Here is a 26,565-nt window from a genome sequence, read left to right on the forward strand (position 1 = left end):
TATTCACCGAGTCCCTCACTAGAGGGCCGGGTACGGTATATATGTATATGATGATGATATGATTATGTCACCGAGTCCCATAATGGGCTGGGTATGATATATGATATTGACATGCATGATTTATGTTTCAAAGGCAAGTGTTTTGATATTCTGGACATTGTACTTGTTTTCTGTACTCCTTATTTCAGTTATGATCCTTTTTACTGTATTTCATGCTTTATATACTCAGTACATATTCCGTACTGATCCCCTTTCTTCGGGGGGCTGCGTTTCATGCCCGCAGGTACAAATAGTCGATTTAGTGACTCTTCAGCATAGGGCTTCTATTCAACTGTCTTGGAGAGCTCCGTTGTTCCGGAGTTTAGACTTTTGGTACAGATCTTATGATATATATGTATGTTTATCCAGGGGTACGACGGGGCCCTGTCCCGTCATATTTTGCTATTCGTACTCTTAGAGATCTGTAGACATATGTGTGAGTTGTGTATAAGTTCTGTTCAGCTGTGTCTATCCGATGTGCTATGATATGATGTCCGTCTGTAGTGGCAGCCTTGTCGGCTTGCATATGACATGATGTTGATGTGTAGTGGCAGCCTCGTTGGCTTGCGTATCCCTTTATGATTTGATCAGTTGTGACTCCTCGGGAGACAGTTTATCTGAATATATATATATGGCGATATTATGAACCGTTGGAGTTCTTCTGCAAGTTTCCATACTACTCATAGATTCAGTTTGATTATATGTAACAGGTTCGTATACGGGTGCCCAGTTCGGGAACTAGTCATGGCCCACGGGGTTGGGTCGTGACAATATGATTCCTATGATAGTATTTTCCTTACCCTTCCATAACCTTCCTACCTTTCGGAAAACTAAGAGCCTATGTTCATGAATAGTCATATGGGATAAGATAAGAGGCATGTTATGAATACGATGGTACCGATGAGCCTAAGTTAGAGATTATAAAGGCTATTATGCGATATTATTACGAAGCTCGTGCTACGAATACGATGCGATTCTCATAGATTGTCTTTAAATCCAAATGTATGCTCCATGAAAGGTTATGATAAGTTTATGAGACATATGTGATGATAATGATGACGATGTTGATAGTGATGATGACGATGATAATAGTGATGACGCTAAAAATATTTATGGGTTTTTATGTATATATATATATATATATATGTGTGTGTGTGTGTGTGTGTGTGTGTGTGTGTGCTTATGGATGAATATTATGAAACCCCGAGCCTATAAGGCCGGGTAGAATATGTATATATTTATGTAACGCGCGTACACCTCTGCGGTTGGGTACGAATAACCCTGAAGCCTTGGTAGGGCCAGGTAGCAATAACCCTGAAGCCTTGGTTGGCCAGGTAGTATATGATATAAATACGTATATGCTATGATTATATATATGATGTATGTATGAAAAGCCCAGAAAATATGTAGGTGATATTGTCGAGCCACTACGTGGCCAAATGCGGATAACGTGAATGTGTATGAGCGGATGCGGTGTTATGATATATATATATGTGTGTGATACGACGATGTATGAGTTATGATGATACATGTACTGTGGTAGTATATGATATAGGCATGAAAGGTATCCTCCCTTAAAGGTTAAGCAGGTTATGTCCTCATCTTAAGTCTTATGATTCTCCATTATGTTTATTTCATTCATGTCTTACATACTCAGTACAATATTCGTACTGACGTCCGTTTTCTTTGGATGTTGTGTTCATGCCCACAGGTAAGCAGGGAGGAGACCCAGATTTGTAGAAGTCGATAAGCAGAGTGTCGAAAGCACTCCATTATTCTGGAGGTGCCATTGATTTATTATTTTTATGTACATGTATGTTTCGGGCACGACGGGGTCCTGTCCCGTCCATATGTCTAGCATTATAGTAGAGGCTCATAGATACGTATGTGTAGGTAGTATGGTCTCACGATTTTGATAAGCGTATATATGTATATATGTATGTGTGTACTATTTGATAGCCGAAGGGCTTACGTATATAAAGTTAATTATGTTTCCAAATGAAAAACGATTTTCCTATGATTTGAGTACGGATTTGATGAATGAACGCTTAACGAGTATAATAAGTAGCAGGATGAGTGGTGCTCGGTGGATAGCCCCGGGAACCCGTCATGGCCCCTAATCGGGTCGTGACAGGTGATTATTGAACCTGGCGGGTTCAAGTGTTATTATTGCATCTTTTAGGTTCTTCCGATATTGTTCATGACGTCGGATGCCGGTCACGTCTAGGATGGGTTTTGGGGCGTGACAGTAATGGTTGGCTAGCCACCGTCAGCGGCTGACCAACGACCGACGCCGACATTGTAAATTAGGATTTTTCTCTTGTTTGAATAAACCCTCTTGCTATTATTTCTTTTAAGGACAGGTACACAATTTGAAATTGTTAAGGAACAACTTCAATGTTTAATTTAATTCAATGTTCAAAACCCAAATCACCAGTTGCCCTAATTAACAATTAAAGCTTCAGACTAGGAAAAATTAACTAGATCTTCAACAGAGACCCAAATCACCAGTTGCCCTATACCACATTACATAAATCTTATATAGCAAGATTACAGTCTCATAAGTACCCTTTGGCTAAAATGGACCTTAGAATCACAAACTCATTAAAAACTCAAAAAATTTCAAATCAAACCCATGAAAATTTGTACCATAAACCTAACACACACTAAAACAAGGTATATGGACCTCAGAGAGCAAGAGATTGAAGTATTCTTTTGGCTAAATGTGCCTTAGAATAAAAAAAACCATCACAAATTCAGAAAATTTAAAACCAAACCAATGATAATTTGCCCCAAAAATTAAATATGCACACACAAAAAAAGGATATGCATATATCACAAAAGAGCAAAAAGTTACGGTATTTGGAAGTACCCTTTAGCTAAATGTACCTTAGAATCAAACACACACACACACACAAAAAAAAAAAAAAAAAAACAATGTTATAAATCTTAGAGAGCAAAAAATTACAATATTTAGAAATACGCTTTGTTGGCTAAATGTACCTTAGAATCACAAATTCAGAAAAATTAAAACCAAACCATGAATAAATGTACTGTCCAGTCCAAAAAAAAAAAAAAAAAAAACGTACCTCAAATGGCTGACCGTCGATGGCGATGACAATACTCGATAGGGACAGCAACGACGGGAGTGGACAGGGACGGCGACATCGATTTGGAGAGGAAGAGAGAGAAAATGTGAGAGGAAGAGAAAGAGAAAATGGTGAAAAAGAAGGGTTCGGGGTATAATGTATATTTTAATATCTTTAATTATTTATTTTAAATTTAAAATATTACCGACCTCACGAGGTCGATTTATTAAAAATAAGGTGAAGAAGAAGGGGGGAAAGAAAAATAAAAGAAAAGAAAGAAAAGGAATCAAATAGGAAAATAAAAAATCAAAAAATTTAAAAATAAATTTGACACGTGGAAAGTGATGATTGGTGCGTGAGTTGCACAGATCTGCTTATACTTGGGGTTGATCGAAAAAGGGTGAATATATATTATTTCGAAGTTGTTCAGGGGGGGGGGGGGCAAAGTTAAGGTGTCTTATTAAAAAAAGGTGTCATCTCCAAAAGGTATTTATGTATTCTCTCCCTAAAGTATTGAGTACCCGTACAAATTCAACATAACATTTGAATAGTCAAATCGTGGACCGAATGATAATGCGAAATATTTGTACATACATAAGAAAAGGAATCCAAAGTATACATAAGTAATTAAAGATTAAACATATTTAATCAGATAATTAAAAATCAAAGATTATAGGAGTATTAAATATGATTAGTTAGATATTTGGTATTTATATCTACTCAAAATATTTGCACCATCAATAATTTACGTAGAAGAAGAACATCAGACGGTTGCGGAGCTGCTAGCAATCATGTGGTTAGGTGGGCCATGGGGGTTTCCTATCAAATAATTGGGATGTCATTGTTATATCAACCATCAAATCATTGCTTTTATATATCTTGAAAATGAAAATAACTTTACACAATACAACTCTATCTTTGGCTACGTATCCATGTGATGCTCACGTGATGGAGGTCCCTTCTCACGTATACTACGTATTCTGATTCGGAAAAGTAGGGGTGTTCACGGTCCAGTTTGACTCGATTTTTGGTTAAAATCAAATCAAATCAATTAAGTCAATTTTTTTTAATAATCAAACCAAACCAAACCATTATAGCATAAATTCTATCGGTTTCGATTTTTTCGATTCTATCGGTTTTATTGGTTTGGTTCGGTTTTTTGTGGATTTTAAGATTGTATTAATACAAAGAACTTTTGAATTAAATGGTAACTAAATATGGCTTTGACGTGATCTATTCAAATCTAAGAATCTTCTTAATTAATTCATTAAATTTATTTAGATATAGGCCTATGGGTATAGGAATTACAGAAACATAACATCTACTTTTCATGATTCTAGCTACCTCCCTACATACAATCTTTTGATATTACGCAACCCTCCGGATTTTATTTTCTAGACTCATCGTGTTTATGAAGCATCGAAAAGAAAACACATAAATTAAAACGGAAAATGATAAACAGAAAGACAAAGTCATCTATCAAATCTTTTTAAATTCCAATTGCCATTTTCTTCCCTTTAATTTGTTACGGATAGAATGCTAGTTTATTATTAGTAATTCAGATGACATGTAAAAGAGGGAACCGTAAAACTGGATAAGGGGAAAAAATTTATTTAACCTTTAGCAAATTTTTATTTTATTTTGCCTTAAACTTAAATGGGCTACACCTTTCTTTCTAATTATTAGAATTTATATTGGACTTGGTCTGAGCCAAAATTTTGAAGAAGATATATATATATATCGGTTTGGTTCGGATTTTTTTAGTTTAACACCAAATCAAACTAAATGTTATAGGTTTTTTAAAATTTAAAACCAAATCAAGTCAAACCAAGCCGATTTTCGGTTTATTAAGTCGATTTGACTCAATTTACCAGTTCGGATTTGGTTTTCGGTCTCATTTGAACACCCCTAAGGAAAAGTATGCTCCATCACTATACTTCCCATAAAAACAAAATAAAAAGAAAAACTACAAATCATTTAAACTTCATGTCACTATCCATGTGAAATATGTTTAAATGTTTATTAAAAAGAGAATAAACGATTATTTTAATTGTGCATAGTCAAAATAATGCGGGAATTTAGAGCAGTTTAACTGGTAAGGTAATTGCTCGTATTAAAAGGTGTTCATTTTATAAATGTGATCTATTATAATTTGTGATACAGCCTAATACTTTATGTAAGATTTTGATGTTAGGTTTAAGTTATGGCGTTAAACGCATGAATAAAATTTTTAATATTTGTAATTAAACATGAGGTCGGTACTTTTAATTATTTATTTTTAATTTAAAAAGGTACCGACCTCACGAGGTCGGTTTGTTAAAAATAATTTGTAGTATTTACTTTTAAATAAATTTCCGACCTCTCAAGGTCGGTAAACTTCTTTTAGGGATTTTTGTGTAATATTACCGACCTCATGAGGTCGGTTTAGTTAAAAAGAAAATTATATATAAATATGAGGCCTTTACCGACCTCATGAGGTCGGCTTTTTACCGACCTCAATTGAGGTAGGTTTTTTGAGGTTGGAAAATCCCGATTTTTTAGTAGATATCGGGTTATTGGGTTAACGGTTTGTAAACAGTTTTGTAAATTTTTTTATCGGGTTATCGGTTCGGTTTTTGGTTTTAAGGATTTAGTTAATGGTTAAATCGTTAACCCAATAAGCCTATATTAATTTTTTATCCCTAATTATATAATACTGATTCTAATTATTTAAAACAACTTTGTTTTAGCAAATAGCAACAACGTATTTGAATTTGCTTCTTCAACATCCAAGTTTGCTACTTAACGTGAAACAAAATAAGTTTGTTTTAGGAAATAGCAATAACGTATATGAATTTGCTTTTACAACATCCAAGTTTGCTACTTAATGTGAAAGAAAAGAAGATTGTTTTAGCAAAAAGCAATAACGTATTTGAATTTGCTTTTGCTTGTAATTTCTGTAGACTTTTAATCTTTTATGTATGAGGGCAGTGTATATATGAACAAATGAAAACAAGAGACAGCCAAAAAAAAAATTAGAGGGGCATTTTCTTATTGATTAAACCGGAAACCGAACTGGTAAGGACCAAAAACCGGTAAACCGAAACCAATAACGAATATCTTATTGATTTGATTATCAGTTTAACATTTTAAAAATTGAAAATCAATAAACCGAACCGATAATACACAAAACCGAACCGAACCGGAAAGCACCCCTAGCCCAACTGCCAACATCTGGTGGAAAAATGGAAATATAAAGAATTAAATGTAATAGGTCCACCTCCTGCAGGTAATAAATACACAAGTGTTTCTGTGATTCCAAATCATTCACTTCATTTTGATATTTTTCTATATATTAAGACAACACTAACGGATCCTGAACAATATCAAAATGTATCTACAAGTAGCTTCTCCTTTGCCAAAAACTGTAAGTACTTTCCTTTATTCCAAGTAGATGTAATAGTAATTAGTTCCAGCTATGAAAAGTCCATTCTTGCATGGTCTTGCTAAAAGTAAAGTAACAAAATATCTTACACAGAGAGACGATATAGTATATTATTAAACTGAATTAGTATCAATACATGCATTTATGCTTCAAAAAATTTCTGAGTTACACCTTGATGGGCCAAAATATTACAACTTAATTAGGTTAACAAATACTTATTTTAAGTTATTTCTTTTGCAAGTAGATCAGCTATAACATTCTGTTCGGCATATATACGTGCCTAATCGCCGAGTCTTTGTAGAAACAATGTTGATATTATTGTCTTATAAAGTTACAAATCATAATTTGACATTATTGTCTCATAAAGTTGCAAACATTCATGCATCTTTTGTGCTTTAATTACTTATTATTTCGTTTTTTAAGCAGGGTTTTGGATTAACTTTTGTTAATCGTGAGACTTTCAACACATCCATAGCAAGAAGGACCACTCATGAGCAACTGGTCGATTACCATTTTCCCTCTTCTTTCTAATTCTCCATTTTCTTTTATATGATTTGGGTTAGCCATACTTTTAGTTTAAGTTCTATGCATTGACGGTCTAAAAAATATTTATACCATCCAGTTATTTAAAAGTTAATTGTGTGTAACTGTATTAAGATTGACGGATAACCTAGAATAAAGAGTAAGTAACTTGCTATAACATTCTAAAATTGTACTAGACCATTAGTAGTGTAAAAACGCTTTATAAGTTTAGTACATATAACTTAAATCTTCAATTTTTACCATCTTTTGGTCAATTTGTTTCCTCACAAAATTCAGAATCATTGTCACGAAAAGTTCTTAGTTTCTTTGTTATGTTTTCCTTGTTTCATTATAACAGAATATTTCCATTCCATAACTAGCATTCTTTTCTTTAAATAATAATAAAAAAGAGTTATAGGGAATTCTCGTGACTTGTGAGAGCGACCTATTACTTTGACATCTCATAATCTCAGCTATAGTAGAACATTGGATATGATATCGAGAAATTCTTTTCTCATTTTGGATGTATTCGATATGAAGAACAAAAAATCTAAAAAATATTTTTTTCAGAAGAGAATTTGTCTCATTATCCAACACTCTCAACAATCTAAAAATCGTTTCAATTAGACTATCAGAAGAAAATATAATCAAAAGTTGTTTACCAACGATATTTTTTTTAAAAAATAATTGTAATATTAATCACACGTAGGGACAAACTTTGTGCTTTCCCATTCTTTTTGGTTTGTGGCCTGGGGGTGCTAATAAGATATCTGTTAAATACCCCTTTGATTTTAATTTACATGATATTATCTCTTCATTTATTTATATAAAAAAGAATGATATATTTTTATATTTTAAAAATAATTAATTTTATATTTATTATTTTATCCTTAATGAATTTTTTTATATTTGTACAAATGTTAGGTATATGTTTAATTGCTGGTAGCAACACATAATTCCATGCCAGCTGCCCTCTTGCTTCTGATAGCAACTCTTTCCAGTCAAATAAAATAAAGATTGACAGCCCTCATATTTTAAATGATGGTAAATATCCCAACACACATTCACATAAAATGAAAAGGATGGAGTATATCTTTCCTATTCTTCTTCCCTTCAAATTTTTGTTTTTGAGGGGAAAAGGAATTAATTAAGTTCAAGTTCACCTCAACTTGTTATATTCTTATCTCTTTATTAACAAAAAGTACTAACTAGGAGTATCGTACAGTTCTAATTATCTTAATTGAAACATTTCACAGAAACGTGATATTTTGGTCATGGGACAAAGAGAGCACAATCAAAGTGAAGTCAACAGAAATCGAGAAACTAACAAAACTATGACTGATCATCCTTCTCAAGAACACAATCAACAAAAACCAAAACTCCCACCTTTAGTAAGTAGCATAAAAACTTCAGTCGAGAAAAATGCAACTCCTTTCCATTTTCCAGGTCACAAAAGAGGCATAGCTGCACCACATTCACTAGTCGATATTATCGGTATTGCGCCATTTCTTCATGATGCAACTGAGCTACCAGAGCTTGATACATTTGGTTATCCAACTGGACCTTTATTAGATTCACAAAAAATGGCTGCTAACCTTTTTGGTGCATCCCAAACATGGTTCTTAGTTTGTGGCACAACTTGTGGGATTTTAGCAGCCATTATGTCTGCTTGTTCACCTGGTGATACCTTAATCCTTGCAAGAAACTCCCATGTTTCTGCCACTTCTGCAATGGTTCTTTGTGGTGCTGTACCAAAGTACATTGTTCCTGAACATAATCTTGAATGGGATATTGCTGGAGGTGTTACCCCTTCACAGGTAACAAATACTAGTATTAGTTTTCACACCATCAATATATACTCTCTCTGTCCCAATTTATATGAAGGCATTTGATTGGACTAGAGTTTAAGAAAGAACGGAGAAGACTTTCGAAACTTGCGAGTCTAAAATTAGTTATAGATATTTAAAATGAGAAGTTTGAAGTTAAATTGTTTCTAAATATAGAAATATGTCATTCTTTTTTAAACTGACTAAAAAGGAAAGAGAGTCACATAATTTGGGACATAGGGAGTATATATTTTAAGCGGTTGTAGAATTATTTATTTTACTTTTAGGATTATTCTAGACAGTTATATAGTATTGTTGTACTGTAACGTAGGAGATGAACTAGGATTTTCAGGTGACTCAAAATATAAAAACATAAATACACGAAAATCCAAGGAGATTCAACATATATAATATGTATACATTAATTTTTTGGCCTATTTACATAGTGTAATTTTTTTAGCAAAAGGATGCCAATTGACACCCCTTGAACAAAGGTGGCTCGGCCACTGCCGTAACTCGATGGTGTGAAAATGTTATAGATTTTGGTGAAGGGAAGTTATAACTCAATAGTTTTTTTAAGGTTTAAATTATATGCATTGTTTACACAATTAGATCACTTGTAAGGTAATTACAAATGAATATGGTAAGCATTAATCAGATTTATTATTATTGTTGTCATGTTTAAGGTAAAAATTGCAGTTGAAGAATTGGAACAGGAAAACAAAAAAGCAGCAGCAGTTTTTGTTACATCACCAACTTACAATGGAGTATGCAGTAATATTTCTGAGATTTCTCAAATGTGTCATACTCATGGGATCCCTCTAATTGTAGATGAAGCTCATGGTGCTCACTTCAAATTTCATCATGATATGCCTAAAACTTCTCTTTCTCAAGGAGCAGATCTTGTCATACAATCAACACACAAAGTTTTGTGCTCATTTTCACAATCATCAATGCTACACTTATCGGGGGATCGCATTGATAGAGATAGAGTTCACAAATGTCTTCAATCTTTACAAACCACTAGTCCAAATTGGATTTTATTAGCTTCGTTGGACGCAACTAGGGATGAACTAAGTAAAAATCCAAACACCCTTTTTGATGAAGTAATGGAACTAGTCCAACAAGTGAAAGAACTAATAAACCATATTCCTGGAATCTCCCTTTTAGATCTCTCAAGTTTCTCCAACAATTTTTCTTCCATGGACCCTCTGAGAATGACAATTGGTGTACAAGAACTTGGCATATCAGGGTTTCAAGCATATGATATATTGTCAACAAGTCATGGAATTCAGCCAGAACTTGTTGGAACTCAATCTTTCACGCTAGCTTTTAGCCTTGGAAATACTAAAGAACATACTAAAACACTTGTTAATGGATTGAAGTATTTATCAACCCGTTTCATGCAAGAAAAAAGGGAGATTATTAAAATGAAGAGGAAAAAAGATAATGCTATAGAGTTACCATTTGGAGAAGTTTACATGCGTTGTACACCAAGAGAAGCCTTTTTTACTAGGAAAAAGATAGTGAATTTTGAAGAGAGCATTGGGGAAGTTTGTGGAGAATTTATTTGTCCTTTTCCACCAGGTATCCCAGTGTTAATCCCAGGTGAAATCATCACAAAGAAGGCTATGGATTATCTAATACATGTTAGAGACCAAGGAGCTTTTCTTAAAGGGGCTGCTGATCCTCTACTTAGTTCTGTGGTTGTTTGTGATTTTTGAGAAATATTATTTTTCATGTCAATAAAGGGAAAACATAAAACACTCAGTAAGTTGACTATCCATGTTATATATTTGCTTGTGACAAGCTGATTGATATTCTTACCTAATTACTGACTGCATAATGCAGAATTAATTTGTCATTCCACCAAATGGCGTGGGACGTGATTGTCACCCAATCCTTACTACTTGTTGAGTAAACCCTGAAATGTCTAGCTGCAAGTCCTAACTAAATTTAACTTCAACTGTAATAACTAATAAAACCTTATTAAGATGCAATTTGTCAAATTGAATAGAAAACTTATCCCGAAAAATCTATAAAACTAATCCACCGTCAAGACAAGTCATGAGCCTCCAAAATCTTGAAAAAGAATACCTAGCCTTCACCAGGAATAGGATAAATGTCCGAAAGTGTTTGCTACTGTTGGGATGAATCAACGACGTCTGTCAACTGGATAGTCAAGTCTAGAACAAATCACTTGCATACACTGAAATAAGCACTGCATTTCACTTTTTTTAGCATTAAAGGTACGGCTACATTGTACGGGGTGTACATTAACGTACGGGCCGTACATGGTGCCCGTACCTCACCAGAAAGAATTATGAGTTACTGGAATTTGCCATTCCAGGTATGGCCACAAAGTACGGGCCGTACATGTTGCCCGTACTTTTCCCGTCTCAGCAAAAACTATAAATATGCAGGTTCAGTTTTTAATCCTATTTTTCATACTCACAGGCCCTAGCACGAAGATTCTCTCCTCCCACCATTGAAATACACCAAGGTAAGCTTATTCCAAGTATTCCAAGTGAATTCTAACATATATCCATGAATTCTAAATTGAAATTCATTGTTCTTAACCTAGGGCTTTCAAGAAAACCCATCACAAGGATTCAAGATTAAAGCTTTTGGATTTCTTCTCAATTCAGACGTTTTCTACAAGTTTGGAGCGATTAAGGTATGTAGGGGTTCTATCCACGTGTGGGAACATCGTTGTTCTTCCCCGCACCACGTTCATTCATGAAAATACGAAGTCTCACAAAACCTAGGGTTTCTATTCTAATTCATGATGACCCTAAGATATATGTACCACAATATGCCATGATTGTATTATTAGTATTTCATCATTGTATTCTTGATATTCCATTTTGGTCATTTGGAATCCGTCTGTAATCCATGAACACCCATGCTTTGCATTCTATGGGTTCTTAAATGCAAGATATGAATTATTATGCTTATTTTCATGAAATTCTACATGCTTCCATGTTTTCATACAAGTTATACTACATATCTATATTCATGTTATGCTACACTCACAAATCATATTTACAATCATGTTAATGTAATTCATGGGCTTCAAAGCCAATTATATCCATGTTCATGTTTTGGGAGTTGCACAGGTTACCGAGAGGGTTTAATACCTGAAATTACGTCTGCCAGCGTAGGATAAGGATCGCTCCGCCCAGTTAGGACGATTCCTTCATGTTATCCATTGCGGGTTATTGGGTCCATTCATGTTATAATCATGTCTTGTATCCCGGTGAGGTACAAGTTGGCTTAGCTGATCGGGCAGAGATCAGACGCCACGTGCTCACGTGTTGGTTACATGTTGGTTATACTAAGGCTCTCCCACTTAAAATATTTTACTCATGTTATATATATACATGTCAGACGATGCTCATGTTCATGTTCAGCTTACAGTTTCAGTTCTTATTATTTCATGTGTCACGTTTATTTCATTCAGTTGCTTTACATACCAGTACAATTCAAATGTACTGACGTCTCCTTTTATTGCCCGGGGGCCTGCATTTCACGATGCAGGTATTGATTTACGAGACGGCAAATCTGCTCGTTAGGACTATCTCCGTATCAACTTTTGGTGAGCCCTATTCCTTTCGGGGTGTTATCTTTACTTTATTTTCATGTTAGTTATGCAGTCAAGGTATACTTGTCTCGGTAAAAAGTTTAGCAGTCAGACTCATGTCAGAGGTTTCATAGACTAGTCAGTTATATCATGTTAGATGTTCAGTTGAGTTAGCCTTGTGTAACGACCCGTTTGGTCGTTGTAGTTCTTTCGACATTTTCGCCCGTTCCTGAGTATTGATTAGCTCGCTTTTGACCCGAGGGGACTGCTGATATGCTTATCGGGGTGCCTAGACCTAATTCGGGCAACTTTGGTGAAAATATAGGCTTTAAATGAAAAAGGGTTGACCCGAAGTTGACTTTTGGGAAAACGGACCTTTCTCAGAGTTTCGTTGATTCGGAGAGGCCCAAATGGTCGTTTAGAACCTATTCGTGTATTTGGCTCGGTTCCCAATGCATTCGGATGCATTTCAGAACTTAGGATGGGAAATTGGAATCAAGGCATCGGGGGTTGACTCGATAAATAAGGCCTCCATTGGAAATTTTGAGACCACGAGTGCATTCACAGTGTAATTTCATGTGGGTTTGTGTGTCTGGTATGTGAGCAGATGGCCTCAGGAGTTAGTCAAAAAATTGAATCAAAAGGAAAACTTAGGCCAAGTTTCTGGTGTCTGGTGCCCGCTTTGGCGGCACCAGCACCGCAGCGGTGACACCGCTGGGGCGGTAGACTTGTCGCTGAAGCGGTCCTAATCATTTAGGCTTGACCGCTGATGCGGTCAGGTGGCCACTGGGGCGGTCACAGTACCGTTACAGCGGGTGACAAACAGTTAAATCCATTAAATGAGTCTTAGACTCTCATTATTTCATATCTCGATATTGGAGCTTAGAGAAACTGTTCTTGGGGGTAAACTTTGCCTAATCCTTTACTCATCCTTAATTACAATCATTCTAGATTCTTCCCTTCCCTTTAACATTTCCTTAGAGATGGAATTTGGAGGAGGATTTTGGGACACTTTTCCTTAGGGTCATGTATGATAAATAGATGATGTTAGTGCTAAAATTTGATGAATCTAAGCTTATTGATCATATATCTCCCACTTTTAACATTGAATTTCGGATTTGGAGACTTAGGATTTATACCCAATTTGGGTGTTTTTACTTGAAATCAGAGTTAGACCAATTCTTGAGTTAAATCAACAATTAATGGTTGGGTTATGATTCTCTAGTACTTAATTTGATATTTTGCCCGCGAGTTTCCCGTTTTGCTCCTGTGGGCCCGTTTTCCCAATTTCTAGGGTTAAAATGGACCTAGTTGATATCATATCAATCTTAGTATCCTTCTTTATGATTTCTAATATAGAATTTGATTATGCTTAGACTACTTTGGTTTTGAGCTTCAAAGGAAGGGCAAGGCAATAGAGTGACTTATTGGTGTTGTGGTTCGGCAGTCCAGGTAAGTTTAGGTTTACTTTTGATGAGAATTCGTATAGCGAATCACATATTTAGATTATGAGGTCGGAGCCAGCATATGAACCTTCGGGTATGAAGTTGGGATGGATATTGCCTTAGGTTGGGCACTGATGTGTGTTGGGACTAGCCACCCCGTTATGTGTGCTTGATTGTTCCATTTGATGGTTGATGCCATGTGTAGTTGGTAGACATCGAGTTCGGTCTTATCGTCTTGATTTGGATAGAATTGACATACCCGTGGTTGGTATTTGTACTTGGATATATTGTTAGCGTACCCACTATTGGTACTTGATTTATTGATATATGTTGGCATACCCACTGTTGGTATTGTGATATGATACATTGTTGGCGTACCCCATTGTGGTACTTGTGATATTGAACTTGATCGATTTACATATGCATTCTATGCATCCTCTCATATTCATGCATGACCGATACCTGGTGATGATTCAGTATCATTGATAGAGCGAAACTGATATTTGATAAACTCTTTTACTTGAGTGATTGTGAAAAGGACGATGTTCGAAGATCCATTCTGGAATCGTTGATTATATGAAATTGATATATGATAAATTCTTTTACTTGAGTGATTGTGAGAAGGCCGATGTCCAAGTTTCAATTTTGGAATCATTGAATTGTGTGAAACTGATATTTGACAGACTCTTTTTGAGCGACTGTGAGGAGGCCGATGTCCGATGGTTATATTCGGGCATCGTTATTGCATGGCCGATTCCGATGTTATTCCCGAATCGTTATTAGTGCATGGACTTCGCGGGTCCCCTAGAGTGGTGCCGGTTCCATCTGTGAGCAATTAGCCAGGGTTCCGTCTGTCTGTTGGGCAAAGATCTGGGACGGGTGGCACTTAGACTTCGCGAGTCACGCTCGATTGTGCTACCGAGACGTCGATATTTCCGTCCGGAGTAAATGTGTACACCTCATTTGCATGGCATGGCATCACATTCATACCATTATTGCACTGCATTGCATTATGACTTGATTGAGATGTTGTGATGATTAGATTGTGATGTTTCTGTTATGATGATGGATCGTGATGATTCTATTGTGGTGATTGGATTGGATCGCATACGTTCAAACTTGACAGATTTGGGGTTAGATGCTTACGTAGGCGATGATGGATATCTGGTTGTGATTATATTGTCTTATACTTGCTAGATTCCTTATTTATCTGTTTTATCTTGTGAATTGTGTTAACTATACTTAGTCGGCCAATGATGCCTACCAGGACTGTTGATTGTACTGACTTACACTTGCTACATTCTTTTATGAATGCAGAGTACCAGGTCGGATCTACTTCTCTGACCCGTGGCTGAGCGACTCTTCAGCTTCCACTTGAGTTTTTTAGGGTGAGCATGGCGTCTGCTGACCTCGAAGACTCTTCTATTACTTATGTCTTGCTTTCCATTCAGAGACATGATTTGAGACTACTTATGTATTATTATTCCGACTTTAGTATTTGTATTTAGATGCTCTTGTATGACTAAATTAGTCACTGGGGTGGATTTCATTCACTTCTGCATTTGTTGATATTATATTATATTGTGAGACTTACGTTATTTCACTTTCTTCCATTATTTTCTAATATTTGTGAATGTTGAGTCAAGGGTTCGCCTACCGAGATGGGAAAGGTAGGTGCCCGCATGGCCTAACCAAAATGGATCGTGACAAGTTGGTATCAGAGCCCTAGGTTACCCGATCTTTAATACAAGAGCGTGTCTAGTAGAGTCTCGTGGATCGGTATGATGAGCTCCGTACTTATCTGCGGGAGGCTATAGGATATTTAGGAAATCTCATTTTCTTTCCTTCCGTTATGCTACTTTATTTAAATTGGTATCTGGAAAAACCAAATTGGTATCTGACTCTTATCTCTTCTCTCATATATGGTGAGGACTCAATCTACTATGGCTCAAGGTCAGGTGCCAGAGCCCGCAGCTACGACTGGCACCCGAGGGCGCACTACAGTCAGAGGACGCGGCTGAGTGAGAGGCCGCGGGGCTGCCACAGCCGGGGGAAGGGCTTCTGCACTGGGCCAGCGATGAGAGAGGTCTCCATCTCTCGAGCCCAAGTATCAGCTGGGTAGAGACCAGGCCGCAGAGGACGGCGTAGCCCCAGCACGGACACAGCCCGAGGTTACTTCCGACCAGGCCGTGCAAGACACTATGGCCAGAATGCTACTTCACCTTGATACCCAACAGGTGGCCACCGGTGTTACTACTCCCAGCGGGGGTTCACAGACTAGGGAAGGGGCGCTAACCCCTGAGCAGGGGCATACACAGGCAGTACATCCCGCTGCAGCTATGGCTCCTCGTATTGATGCTATACCCGCCCTTGATGAGGATATTAGGCCCATGGATGGCGCCGTTATGACTGTTGTGGATCAGGACCTGGTGGGGAGATTCAGGAAGTTGGAGCCACCGAGGTTCTCTGGTACTTCGTCTAAGGATGTCTATGAGTTTATTTTTTATATGCATGAGCTGCTGCACCGTATGGGGATAGTGGAGACCTATGACGTTGATTGTGTGTCCTACCAGTTTCGTGGCGACGCGAAGATGTGGTGGAGGTATTTCGTGGCATGTAGACCTGAGGGTTCTCCTCCTTCTTTCTTAGAGTCAGTTCTACCGGGCCTTCCTTAAGAAGTATGTGCCCCGGTCTTTGAGAGAGGCTCATAGGGAGCAGTTTTTACACCTTGAGTAAAGGGGCATGTTCTTGGAGTCCTATGTGACCCTTTTCCTCTATCTGGCCAGTTATTCTACTCCGTTGATCCCTATTGAGGCTGATAGGATCTGGCGCTTTATTGGAGGACTAGTGAGTTCTCTATAGATTATTTGTCTTCAGATGGAGTCTATGAGGGCTTCCTTCTAGTCCATTATTGAGCATGCTTCTATGGTAGAGGGTGCCAAGGCTCGTGCTTTTAGTGGTGGTGACAAGAGGCCACCTCAGACTGACAGTTTTGGGGGTTCGGGTACGAGGGGCACCGGTCAGTTTTTTAGGCCACCTCAGCCCTATTCCAGTCATCCCGTACACTAAGCATTACCGGCTTCCTCTAGTGAGCCACTTAGGCAAAGAGCTCCTGAGAGTTCGTTCTTTAGGCCAGTGGACAGGGCTGCTTCATCCGGGTCTTCAGCTTTCGTGTTTTAGCATTCGACTCCTCTTACTTGTTTCTCTTGTGGAGAGGTTGGGCCATGTTGCTAGGAGATGTCCCCGACCTAGGCGAGATTATCAGCCGCCGAGGACTCTGTATCATCCAGTGGTCGAGGAGGGACTTCTCATAGAGGCGGTACTCAGTCAGGCTGCAGTACTTCCCGTAGTTTCAGAGGTGGGTCCCAGCCAGCTAGAGGTGGTACTCAGAGTACGAGAGGGGGATCCCAGATTGGGCGTGGTGGAGCCCATTATTACTCATTTTCTGGTAGGCCCGAGGCAGAGGCCTCAGATGCTGTGATCTTAGGTACTATTTTTGTCTGTCATCGAGCCGTATCTGTGTTCTTTGATCCTGGATCCACTTATTCGTATATATATACATTTCATACTGTTGGTTGGGATTTTCCATGTGATAGTATAGATATACCTGTTCATGTGTCTACTCCGGTCGGAGATTCTGTGGTTGTTGATCGAGTCTACCGATCTTGTTTAGTTACTTTTATGGGTTATGACACTTGGGCAGATTTGATGATTCTAGATATGGTGGACTTTGATATTATATTGGGTGTGTCCTGACTTTCTCCTTACCATGCGATCTTGGACTGTCACGCTATGGCAGTCGCTTTAGCCATGCGGGGCATTCCTAGGCTTGAGTGGAGAGGTACTCCTAGTCCCGCTCCGAAAAATATCATTTCCTTCCTTCGAGCGAAGAAGTTAGTAAGTAAGGGGTGTTTAGCGTATTTGGCGCATGTTCGCGATACGATAGTTGCATTTCCACCCCTTGAGTCTATCCCTATTGTGAGCGAGTTCACAACTGTCGGATTTGCCGGGTATGCCACCCAATCGCGACATTAATTTCTGTATCGACGTGGACCCCGACACTCGCCTCATTTCCATCCCACCATATCAGATGGCACTTGTCGAGTTGAGGGAGCTTAAGGAGCAATTACAGGATTTATTGAGCAAGAGGCTCATTAGACCGAGCGTCTCCCATTGGGGTGCTCCAGTGTTATTTGTGAAGAAGAAAGATGGGACTATGAGGATGTGTATTGATTACCGCCAGTTGAAAAGGTCACTATCTGGAACAATTGCCCTATGCCTCGTATTGATGACCTATTTGACCAGCTTCAGGGTGCTTCGGTGTTTTCTAAGATTGATTTGCATTCCGGCTATCACCAGTTGAAGATTAGGGCGGAGGATATTCTGAAAACAGCATTTCAGACGAGTTATGGCTACTATGAGTTTCTAGTGATGTCTTTCGAGTTTACCAATGCCCCGGTTACATTTATGACTTTGATGAATGCTATTTTTAGGCCGTTCCTTGATTCTTTTGTGATTGTGTTTATTAATGACATCTTGGTGTATTCCAAGAGTAGAGTGAAGCATGAGAGCCATCTTCGTACCGTCCTTGGGTTTTTAAAGAAACATAGTTTTTTTGATACATTTTCTAATCGTGAGTTCTGGTTAGAGTCTGTGGCATTCTTGGGTTATGTGATGTCCAAGGAGGGGATTATGGTTGATCCACAGAAGATTGAGGCTGTGAGGGGTTGGGCAAGGCCCACTACTATTATCGAGATTCGTAGCTTTATGGGTTTGGCCAGTTATTACAGCCGTTTTGTGAAGGGTTTTGCTGCCATTGCTTCATCGTTGACCAGATTGACTCAAAAGGATGTTTCCTTCCAGTGGCCGGATGATTGTGAGGAGAGCTTTCAAAAGCTCAAGCTTCTTTTGACCACTGGCCCGATCTTAGCCTTGCCTGTGAAAGGTAAGAATTTCGCGGTCTACTGTGGTGCTTCCCGTATGGGTTTGGGTGCGGTATTGATGCAAGAGGGTAGAGTGATAGCTTATGCTTCCCGTCAGTTAAAAGTTCACTAGAAGAATTACCCTACCCATGATTTGGAGTTGTTGGCCGTGGTCTTCGCTTTAAAGCTTTGGAAGCATTACTTGTACGGTGTCCATTGTGAGGTTTTTACTGATCACCATAGCCTTCAGCATGTTTTCACCCAGAGAGATATTAATTCCAGGCAGCGCCGATTGATGGAACTCCTGAAGGACTATGACATCTCTATTCTGTATCACCCTGGTAAAGCCAATGTGGTGGTTGATGCCTTGAGTCGCAAGGCAGTGAGTTCGCCATGAAGGTTCAGACTCTGGCCAACAGTTTCGTCCGTCTTGATATTTCAGCCCCGGGCAAGGTCTTGGCTTGTATAGAGGCGAGGTCATCATTATTGGATCGGATCTAGGCTCATCAGTTTGAGGATGCTCAATTAAACAAGATCCGAGATACAGTTTTGAGAGGGGAGGCCCAGGAGGGCGTGATTGATTCTGAGGGCATTCTAAGGATTAGAAGATGCGTGTGCATTCCTCGTGTTGGTGATCTGATTCAGTTGATCTTATTTGAGGCCCATAGCTCTCGCTATTCCATTCATCCGGGAGCCACGAAGATGTACCGTGACTTGAGCCAGCACTATTGGTGGTGCCGTATAAAGAGAGATATAGTTGACTTTGTGGCTAAGTGACAAAATTGTTAGCAAGTAAAGTGTAAGCACCAGCGACCCGGTGGGGTGTTTCAGAGGATGCCCATTCTCGAGTGGAAGTGGGAGAGGATTACCATGGATTTTGTCACGGGTCTTCCGAAGACCCTTGGCAAGTTTGATTCTATTTGGGTGATAGTGGATCGATTGACTAAGTCCGCTCACTTTGTTCCGGTTCAGGTTTCTTATACCGCAGAAAAGTTATCCAAGATGTATATTCGGGATATTATGAGATTGCATGGGATCCCTATTTCTGTTGTATCTGATCGGGGTACTATTTTCACTTCCCGATTCTGGAGAGTATTTCATGACGAGTTGGGTACCCAATTGGACTTTAGTACAACCTTCCATCCCCAGACCGATGGCCAGTCCGAGCGAACCATTCAGGTACTCGAGGACATGTTGAGAGCGTGTGTCATTGACCTTTGGTGGTCATTGGGATCAGCACTTTCCCGTGGTAGAGTTTGCATATAACAACAATTATCATTCAAGTATTGGTATGACGCCTTTTGAGGCCTTATATAGTAGGAGGTGCAGATCTCCGATTGGTTAGTTCGATGGGTTCGAGGCTCGACCTGGGAGCACAGATCTATTGAGAGAGTTCCTTTGAGTGAGAGTTATCCAGGCCAAGCTTGTGGCAGCTCAGAGTCGGCAAAAGATGTATGCAGACCAGAAAGTTCGGGATTTGAAGTTTGCTATTGGTGACCAGGTTTTATTGAAGGTTTCACCCACGAAGGGTGTTATGAGGTTTGGTAAGAGGGGAAAGTTGAGCCCTAGATACATTGGCCCATTTGAGATCGTGGATTGTATCGGTGATGTAGCTTATGAGTTAGAATTGCTGCCAGGCTTGGCGAGAGTTCACCCGATTTTCCATGTTTCGATGCTGAAGAGATACCATGCCGACGGTGCTTATATTGTCCGTTGGGATTCTATATTGCTTGATGAGAATTTGACTTATGAGGAGAAGCCTATCACTATCTTGGATAGGCAAGTTCAGAAGTTGAGGTCCAAGGAGATTGCTTCTGTGAAAGTGCAATAGAAGCAACTTCCTGTGGAGGAGGCTACTTAGGAGACTGAGTCCGATATGCGTAGCCGATATCCCAGTTGTTCACTGATTCAGGTATTTGGTCGTTATAGTTCTTTTGGCATTTTCGCCCGTTCTCGAGTATTAATTAGCTTGCTTTTGACCCGAGGGGACCGCTGATATGCTTCTCGGGGTGCCTAGACCGAATTCGGGCAACTTTGGTAAAAATATAGGCTTTAAATGAAAAAAGGTTGACCCGAAGTTGACTTTTGGGCAAACAGACCTTTTTTGGAGTTTTGTCGATTCCGAGAGGTCCGGATGGTCGTTTAGAACCTATACATGTATTTGGCTCAATTCCCAATGCATTCAGATGCATTTCGAAACTTAGGATGAGAAATTGGAATTAAGGCATCGGGGGTTGACTCGGTCAACGAGGCCTCCGTAAGAAATTTTGAGACCATGAGCGCGTTCACAGCGTAATTTTGTGTGGTCTGTTTGTCCAGTATGTGAGCAGATGGCCTCGGGAGTTAGTCGAAAAATCGGATTGAAAGGAAAACTTAGGCCAAATTTCTGGTGTCTGGTGCCGGCTTTGGCGGCACTAGCACCTCTGGGGCGGTAGACCTGCTGCTGAAGAGGTCCTAGCCATTTAGGCTTGACCGCTGATGCTGTCAGGTGGCCGCTGGGGCGGTCACAGTACTGCTACAGCGGGTGACGGGCAGTTAAATTCATTAAATGAGTCTTAGACCCTCATTATTTTATATATTGATATTGGAGCTTAGAGAAACTATTCTTGGAGATAAATTGAAGAAATTCTTGGAGGTGAACTTTTTCTAATGCTTTACTCTTTCTTAATCACAATCATTCTAGATTCTTTCCTTCCCTTTAACATTTCCCTAGAGGTGGAATTTGGAGGAGAATTTTGGGACACTTTTCCTTAGGGTCATGTATGATAAATTGATGATGTTAATGCTAAAATTTGATGAATCTAAGCTTATTGATCGTATATATCCCACTTTTAACATTGAATTTCGGATTTGGAGACTTAGGGTTTATACCCAATTTGGGGGTTATTACTTGAAATCAGATTTAGACTAAGTCTTGAGGTAAATCTACAACTAATGGTTGGATTATGATTCCTTAGTACTTAATTTGATATTTTGCTCGCGATTTTTCCGTTTTGCCCTTGTGGGCTCGTTTCCCCAATTTCTAGGGTTAAAATGGACCCAGTTGATATCATAGCAATCTTAGTATCATTCTTCATGATTTCTAATATAGAATTCGATTATGCTTAGACTACTTTGGTTCTGAGCTTCAGAGGAAGGGCAAGGCAATAGAGTGACTTGTTGGTGTTGCGGTTCGGCAGTCCAGGTAGATCATGGTTTACTTTTTATGAGACTTCGTATAGTGAATCGCATATTTAGATTATGAGGTCGGAGACAACATGTGAATCTTTGGGTATGAAGTTGGGATGGATATTGCCTTAGGTTGGGCCCTGATGTGTGTTGGGACTAGTCACCCCGTTATGTGTGCTTGATTGTTCCATTTGATGGTTGATGCCATGTGTAGTTGGTAGACATCGAGTTCTGTCTTATCGTCTTGATTTGGATAGAATTGATATACCCATGATTGGTATTTGTACTTGGATATATCGTTGGCTTACCCACTGTTTGTACTTGATTTATTGATATATGTTGGCATACTCACTGTTGGTATTGTGATATGATACATTGTTGGCGTACCCCGTTATGGTACTTGTGATATTGAACTTGATTGATTTATATATGCATTGCACGCATCCTCTCATATTCATGCATAGCCGATACCCTGTGATGATCCAGTATCGTTGATTGAGCGAAACTGATATTTGACAAACTCTTTTACTTGAGTGATTGTGAAAAGGCCGATGTCCGAAGATCCATTCTGAAATCATTGATTATATGAAACTGATTTTGATAAATTCTTTTACTTGAGTGATTGTGAGAAGGCCGATGTCCGAGGGTCAATTTTGGAATCGTTGAATTGTGTGAAACTGATATTTGACAGACTCTTTTTGAGTGACTTTCAGGAGGCCGATGTCCGATGGTTATATTCAGACATCGTTATTGCATGGCCGATTCCGATGTTATCCCGGAATCGTTGTTAGTGCATGGACTCCGCGGGTCCCCCAGGGTGGTGCCAGTGAGACTCCCTCTGTGAGCAATTAGCTAGGGTCCAGTCTGTCTGTTGGGCAAAGATTCGGGACGGGTGGCACTTAGACTTCGCGAGTCACGCTGGGTTGTGCTACTGAGACGTTGATATTTCTGTCTGAAGTACATGTGTACACCTCATTTGCATGGCATGGCATCACATTCATACCCTTATTGCACTGCATTGCATTATGACTTGATTGAGATGTTGTGATAATTGGATTGTGATGTTTCTATTATGATGATGGATCGTGATGATTCTATTGTGGTGATTGGATTGGATCGGATACGTTCGGACTTGACAGATTTGGTGTTAGATGCTTACGTAGGCGATGATGGATATCTGGTTGTGATTATATTGTCTTATACTTGCTAGATTCCTTGTTTATCTGCTTTATCTTCTGAATTGTGTTAACTATATTTAGTTGGCCGATGATGCCTACCAGTACTGTTGATTGTACTGACCTGCACTTGCTGTATTCTTTTATGAATGCAGAGTACCAGGTCAGATCTACTTCTCTGACCCGTGGCTGAGCGACTCTTCAGCTTCCACTTGAGTTTTCCAGGGTGAGCATGGCGTCCGCTGACCTCGAAGACTTTTCTATTACTTATGTCTTGCTTTCCATTCAGAGACGTGATTTGAGACTACTTATGTATTATTATTCAGACTTTAGTATTCGTATTTAGATGCTCTTATATGACTAGACCAGTCACTGGGGTGGACTTCATTTATTTCTGCACTTGTTGATATTATATTATATTGTGAGACTTACGTTATTTCACTTTCTTCCACTATTTTCTATTATTTGCGAATGTTGAGTTTAGGGTTCGCCTACTGAAGTGGGAAAGGTAGGTGCCCGTGCGGCCTAACCAAAATGGGTCGTGACACCTTGTTGGCTACATTACGATATTTTTGCATTCATGATATAATAGTACTTTCAGACTTTGATTATTTAATCCCATGTTTTACTCCCACCATGCATGCTTATATTATATTCCGCATCAGTTCATGTCCCATGTTGACTCAGCAAGTCATGTGATTCGCTTGGTCACATGTAGCAAGGCACCGTGTACCATGTTATGCCCAAGCTATGGTTCGGGCCGTGACTTTTGGAAGTTGCACGATTTTACTAGTTCTGGTGTTTTCGCACCTACGTGACTGGGATAGCCCTGCGTGGCCTCACCTGCACGTGGTGAGCCGCAGGTGAGAGAGAAGGGTGAGTTGTCCTGGGCCGCTTCTGCGTGGGGTTTTTCGCAGAAGCATGGCTGCTTTTGCGTACCTTGGGCCGCATTTGCGACAGGTGACCTGGTAAATGGACCTCACACCTATGAGGTTTGGGCCGCCGAAGCGGGTCTGCAGGTGCAAGGATTTTAGCGCAACTTTGCAAATCGCTGGACAAAAGCCTATTAAATTTCCCTTTTTGAGATTAGACTTTTCATTCACATACTTGGAGCTTTAGGACTCGGTTTAAGGTGATTTTGAGAGATTTTGCAAGACTCATCAAGTAGGTAAGTTTCTAATCTTCCTAATGCCACTATACCATCAATTATTAGGGAATCCATGCTAGAAGTCATGATTTAGGATTAGGGAAATTGGGGGTTTATGAACCCTAAGTCTAAAATATGGATTACTTCAATTAATCATGAAATTGATGTTGGATTTGATTGATTCTTGGCATCTAGACTCCCTAGATTATGGGTGAACTATTTATGAGTTGAATTTCCAGTTTTACCCTTCGAGGCACGGCTTCCCGTTTTGGGGTAACTTTGAAGTCCGAAATTAAAGTATAACATTATTGGTATCATTGGAATTGTATAACTTCCTAGAGTAATAATTTGACCATATTGAACGCGATTTTGCAACGAAATTACGATTTTGACATTCGGGGTTTGGAACAAAATTTTTGGTTGACTTCCTAGACCCGAATCTTTATATGGCAGTATGTGTATCAATTGACTCATATTCTTACGTATAATCCATGTATAAACTGGTTATGATTGTTCGAAGGCTCTACAAAAGGGCAAGGCTTCGCTGTGAATATGGGACTCCAATTCAAGCATATTGAGACTTTTGACCTTAATTAAAATGTTGTGTTTGGTATAATTGGACTAATAAGAAGGGATAATAGGGTAACTAAATGGTTCTCGATACTTCTGAGGTGACAAGCACTAGTATCGGGTACCGGTGCCATGATATGAGTATTTGCATAATTTTAATTGTATAATCCGATCTGAATGTCATGCTTCAGGCATTAGCTGATAGCATAGATTAATTTATGTCTGTAATTGGGGTATATGGTCCCTTATTTATTGCTTCTACGCTTATTACCTGTCTTATCTATGATTGTATGTTCTCATCACTCGTAAATACTCATTTTAAAGTGGAAAAGAGCTAAAGATTGAGTCTTTATTATTTCTCCTGTTTTCTTATATTATGCATGCCATATTGTGCTTCATATAGTATGTCATGTGCTTTTGAGGATACGTTTGTGATGTCCTAAGAAAAATGGGTCTGGACAGAGTGATGATGGTATTTTGAGCCAGACTGGCTAGAGACAGGTAATGTAAGCCTAAGGGCCGAGTATTGTGATTTAGAGCACACAGAGCTGAGTATTGTGATTTGATGGAACCTGAAAGAAAATTTCCGAGTTACTACATGGACCTCGCAAGTCCCTCATGGGTCACGATTCATAGAATTGAACGTGTGTGTACCTGGTGATGGAAAAGGCCTTGCATTGCATAGCATTTGCATATCATGATATTCTATTGCTTTCCTTGATTGTATGACTTATTTGAATCGTTGTTTGTATTGTCTTAAATGCTCATTGGATACTTGATGGACTTGAGGATTTAGATGTTTTACCTATGCTTGCAACCTGAGATTAATATGCTCATAATTGTTATTACAATTGTGGACTAATAGCGCTTAAGTGCGGAAGTAGTATTCGGAACACCAATCCTTGTCTCTATTTTCGTTAGGGTCGGTCAACGATGCTACTAAGTACATGTTGTTTCCCACTCACGCTACACTCATTGCACCTTTTTTGTGCACAGATTCTGTTCCCAGCTTTAGTGGACCTCGAAACTACGCAACTTCTCATTGAGGAGGCTATTCCAGAGAGTTTGAGATGAGCTACATGAAGATCCAAAGCATCGAATTTTCCCTCTATCCCTTTATTTTCTGTCTTTTACTTCTAGACAATATTTTCGGTTGTATCCCAGACTTGTACTTATTTAGTACGTTCTTGTACTAGTAACACCAAATTTTGGTGGTTGTAACTCTTTCTTTATGCTTTTATGACTATCAGTTTTAGTAAGACTTTAAAAATGGCTTGTATGATTTCTATTCTGCTTTACTTTCCTTATAAACTGTTTTGAAGGGTTATGGGCGGCTTACCGGCTTGGTGAGAGTTGGTGCTTTCACCGCTTCATAATTTGAGTCGTGACACCAATCTATTACTAGTGTATGTATGTGTGCAGATGACAACCTATTATATATCAGCTCAATGCAACAGATCATCTAAATAATGATCTTCTAAAGTTGTCAACCATGAACTTTAGACACATCTTCCTTACTTTAACCTTGACCTTGGTTCTATAGGCCTCAAAACTTAATAATTGTGTGGAATGAACTTTTCTCTTACAAGGAATTTTCCCTCATCCTCGGTTTTTTTTTTAAATTTAACATGTCATCAACTTATAACAATAAGAAC

The 26,565-nt window shown here is 38.9% G+C and overlaps 1 protein-coding gene across 2 annotated transcripts; it reads left to right on the plus strand.

The window, feature by feature from the left end:
* Nucleotides 1–6,396: 6,396 nt before the first annotated feature.
* Nucleotides 6,397–10,718, plus strand: LOC132641386 (uncharacterized). 2 transcript variants are annotated; one of them, XM_060358364.1, is made up of 5 exons: nucleotides 6,482–6,534; nucleotides 6,979–7,053; nucleotides 7,999–8,118; nucleotides 8,331–8,891; nucleotides 9,587–10,718. In XM_060358364.1, the coding sequence occupies exons 3-5, from the start codon at nucleotides 8,113–8,115 to the stop codon at nucleotides 10,622–10,624; spliced, it is 1,605 nt and encodes a 534-aa protein (XP_060214347.1). In that variant the 5' UTR covers nucleotides 6,482–6,534; nucleotides 6,979–7,053; nucleotides 7,999–8,112; the 3' UTR covers nucleotides 10,625–10,718. The 2 variants fall into 2 exon arrangements, with proteins under 2 accessions (XP_060214346.1, XP_060214347.1); XM_060358363.1 differs by lacking the exon at nucleotides 7,999–8,118 and having other exon boundaries at nucleotides 6,397–6,534.
* The last annotated feature ends 15,847 nt before the right edge of the window (nucleotides 10,719–26,565 follow it).

The sequence above is a fragment of the Lycium barbarum genome, chromosome 5, assembly GCF_019175385.1.
Source record: "Lycium barbarum isolate Lr01 chromosome 5, ASM1917538v2, whole genome shotgun sequence".
Classification (NCBI taxonomy): Eukaryota; Viridiplantae; Streptophyta; class Magnoliopsida; order Solanales; family Solanaceae; genus Lycium; species Lycium barbarum.

What these genes read in the sequence shown, in the direction of transcription:
- LOC132641386 (XM_060358363.1), top strand. Translation starts at nt 6,499, where the DNA reads ATGTATCTACAAGTAGCTTCTCCTTTGCCAAAAACT. An exon ending in CTTCTCCTTTGCCAAAAACT is followed by an intron (nt 6,535 to 6,978) that starts GTAAGTACTTTC and finishes TTTTTTAAGCAG; the next exon opens with GGTTTTGGATTAACTTTTGT. An exon ending in GGACCACTCATGAGCAACTG is followed by an intron (nt 7,054 to 8,330) that starts GTCGATTACCAT and finishes AACATTTCACAG; the next exon opens with AAACGTGATATTTTGGTCAT.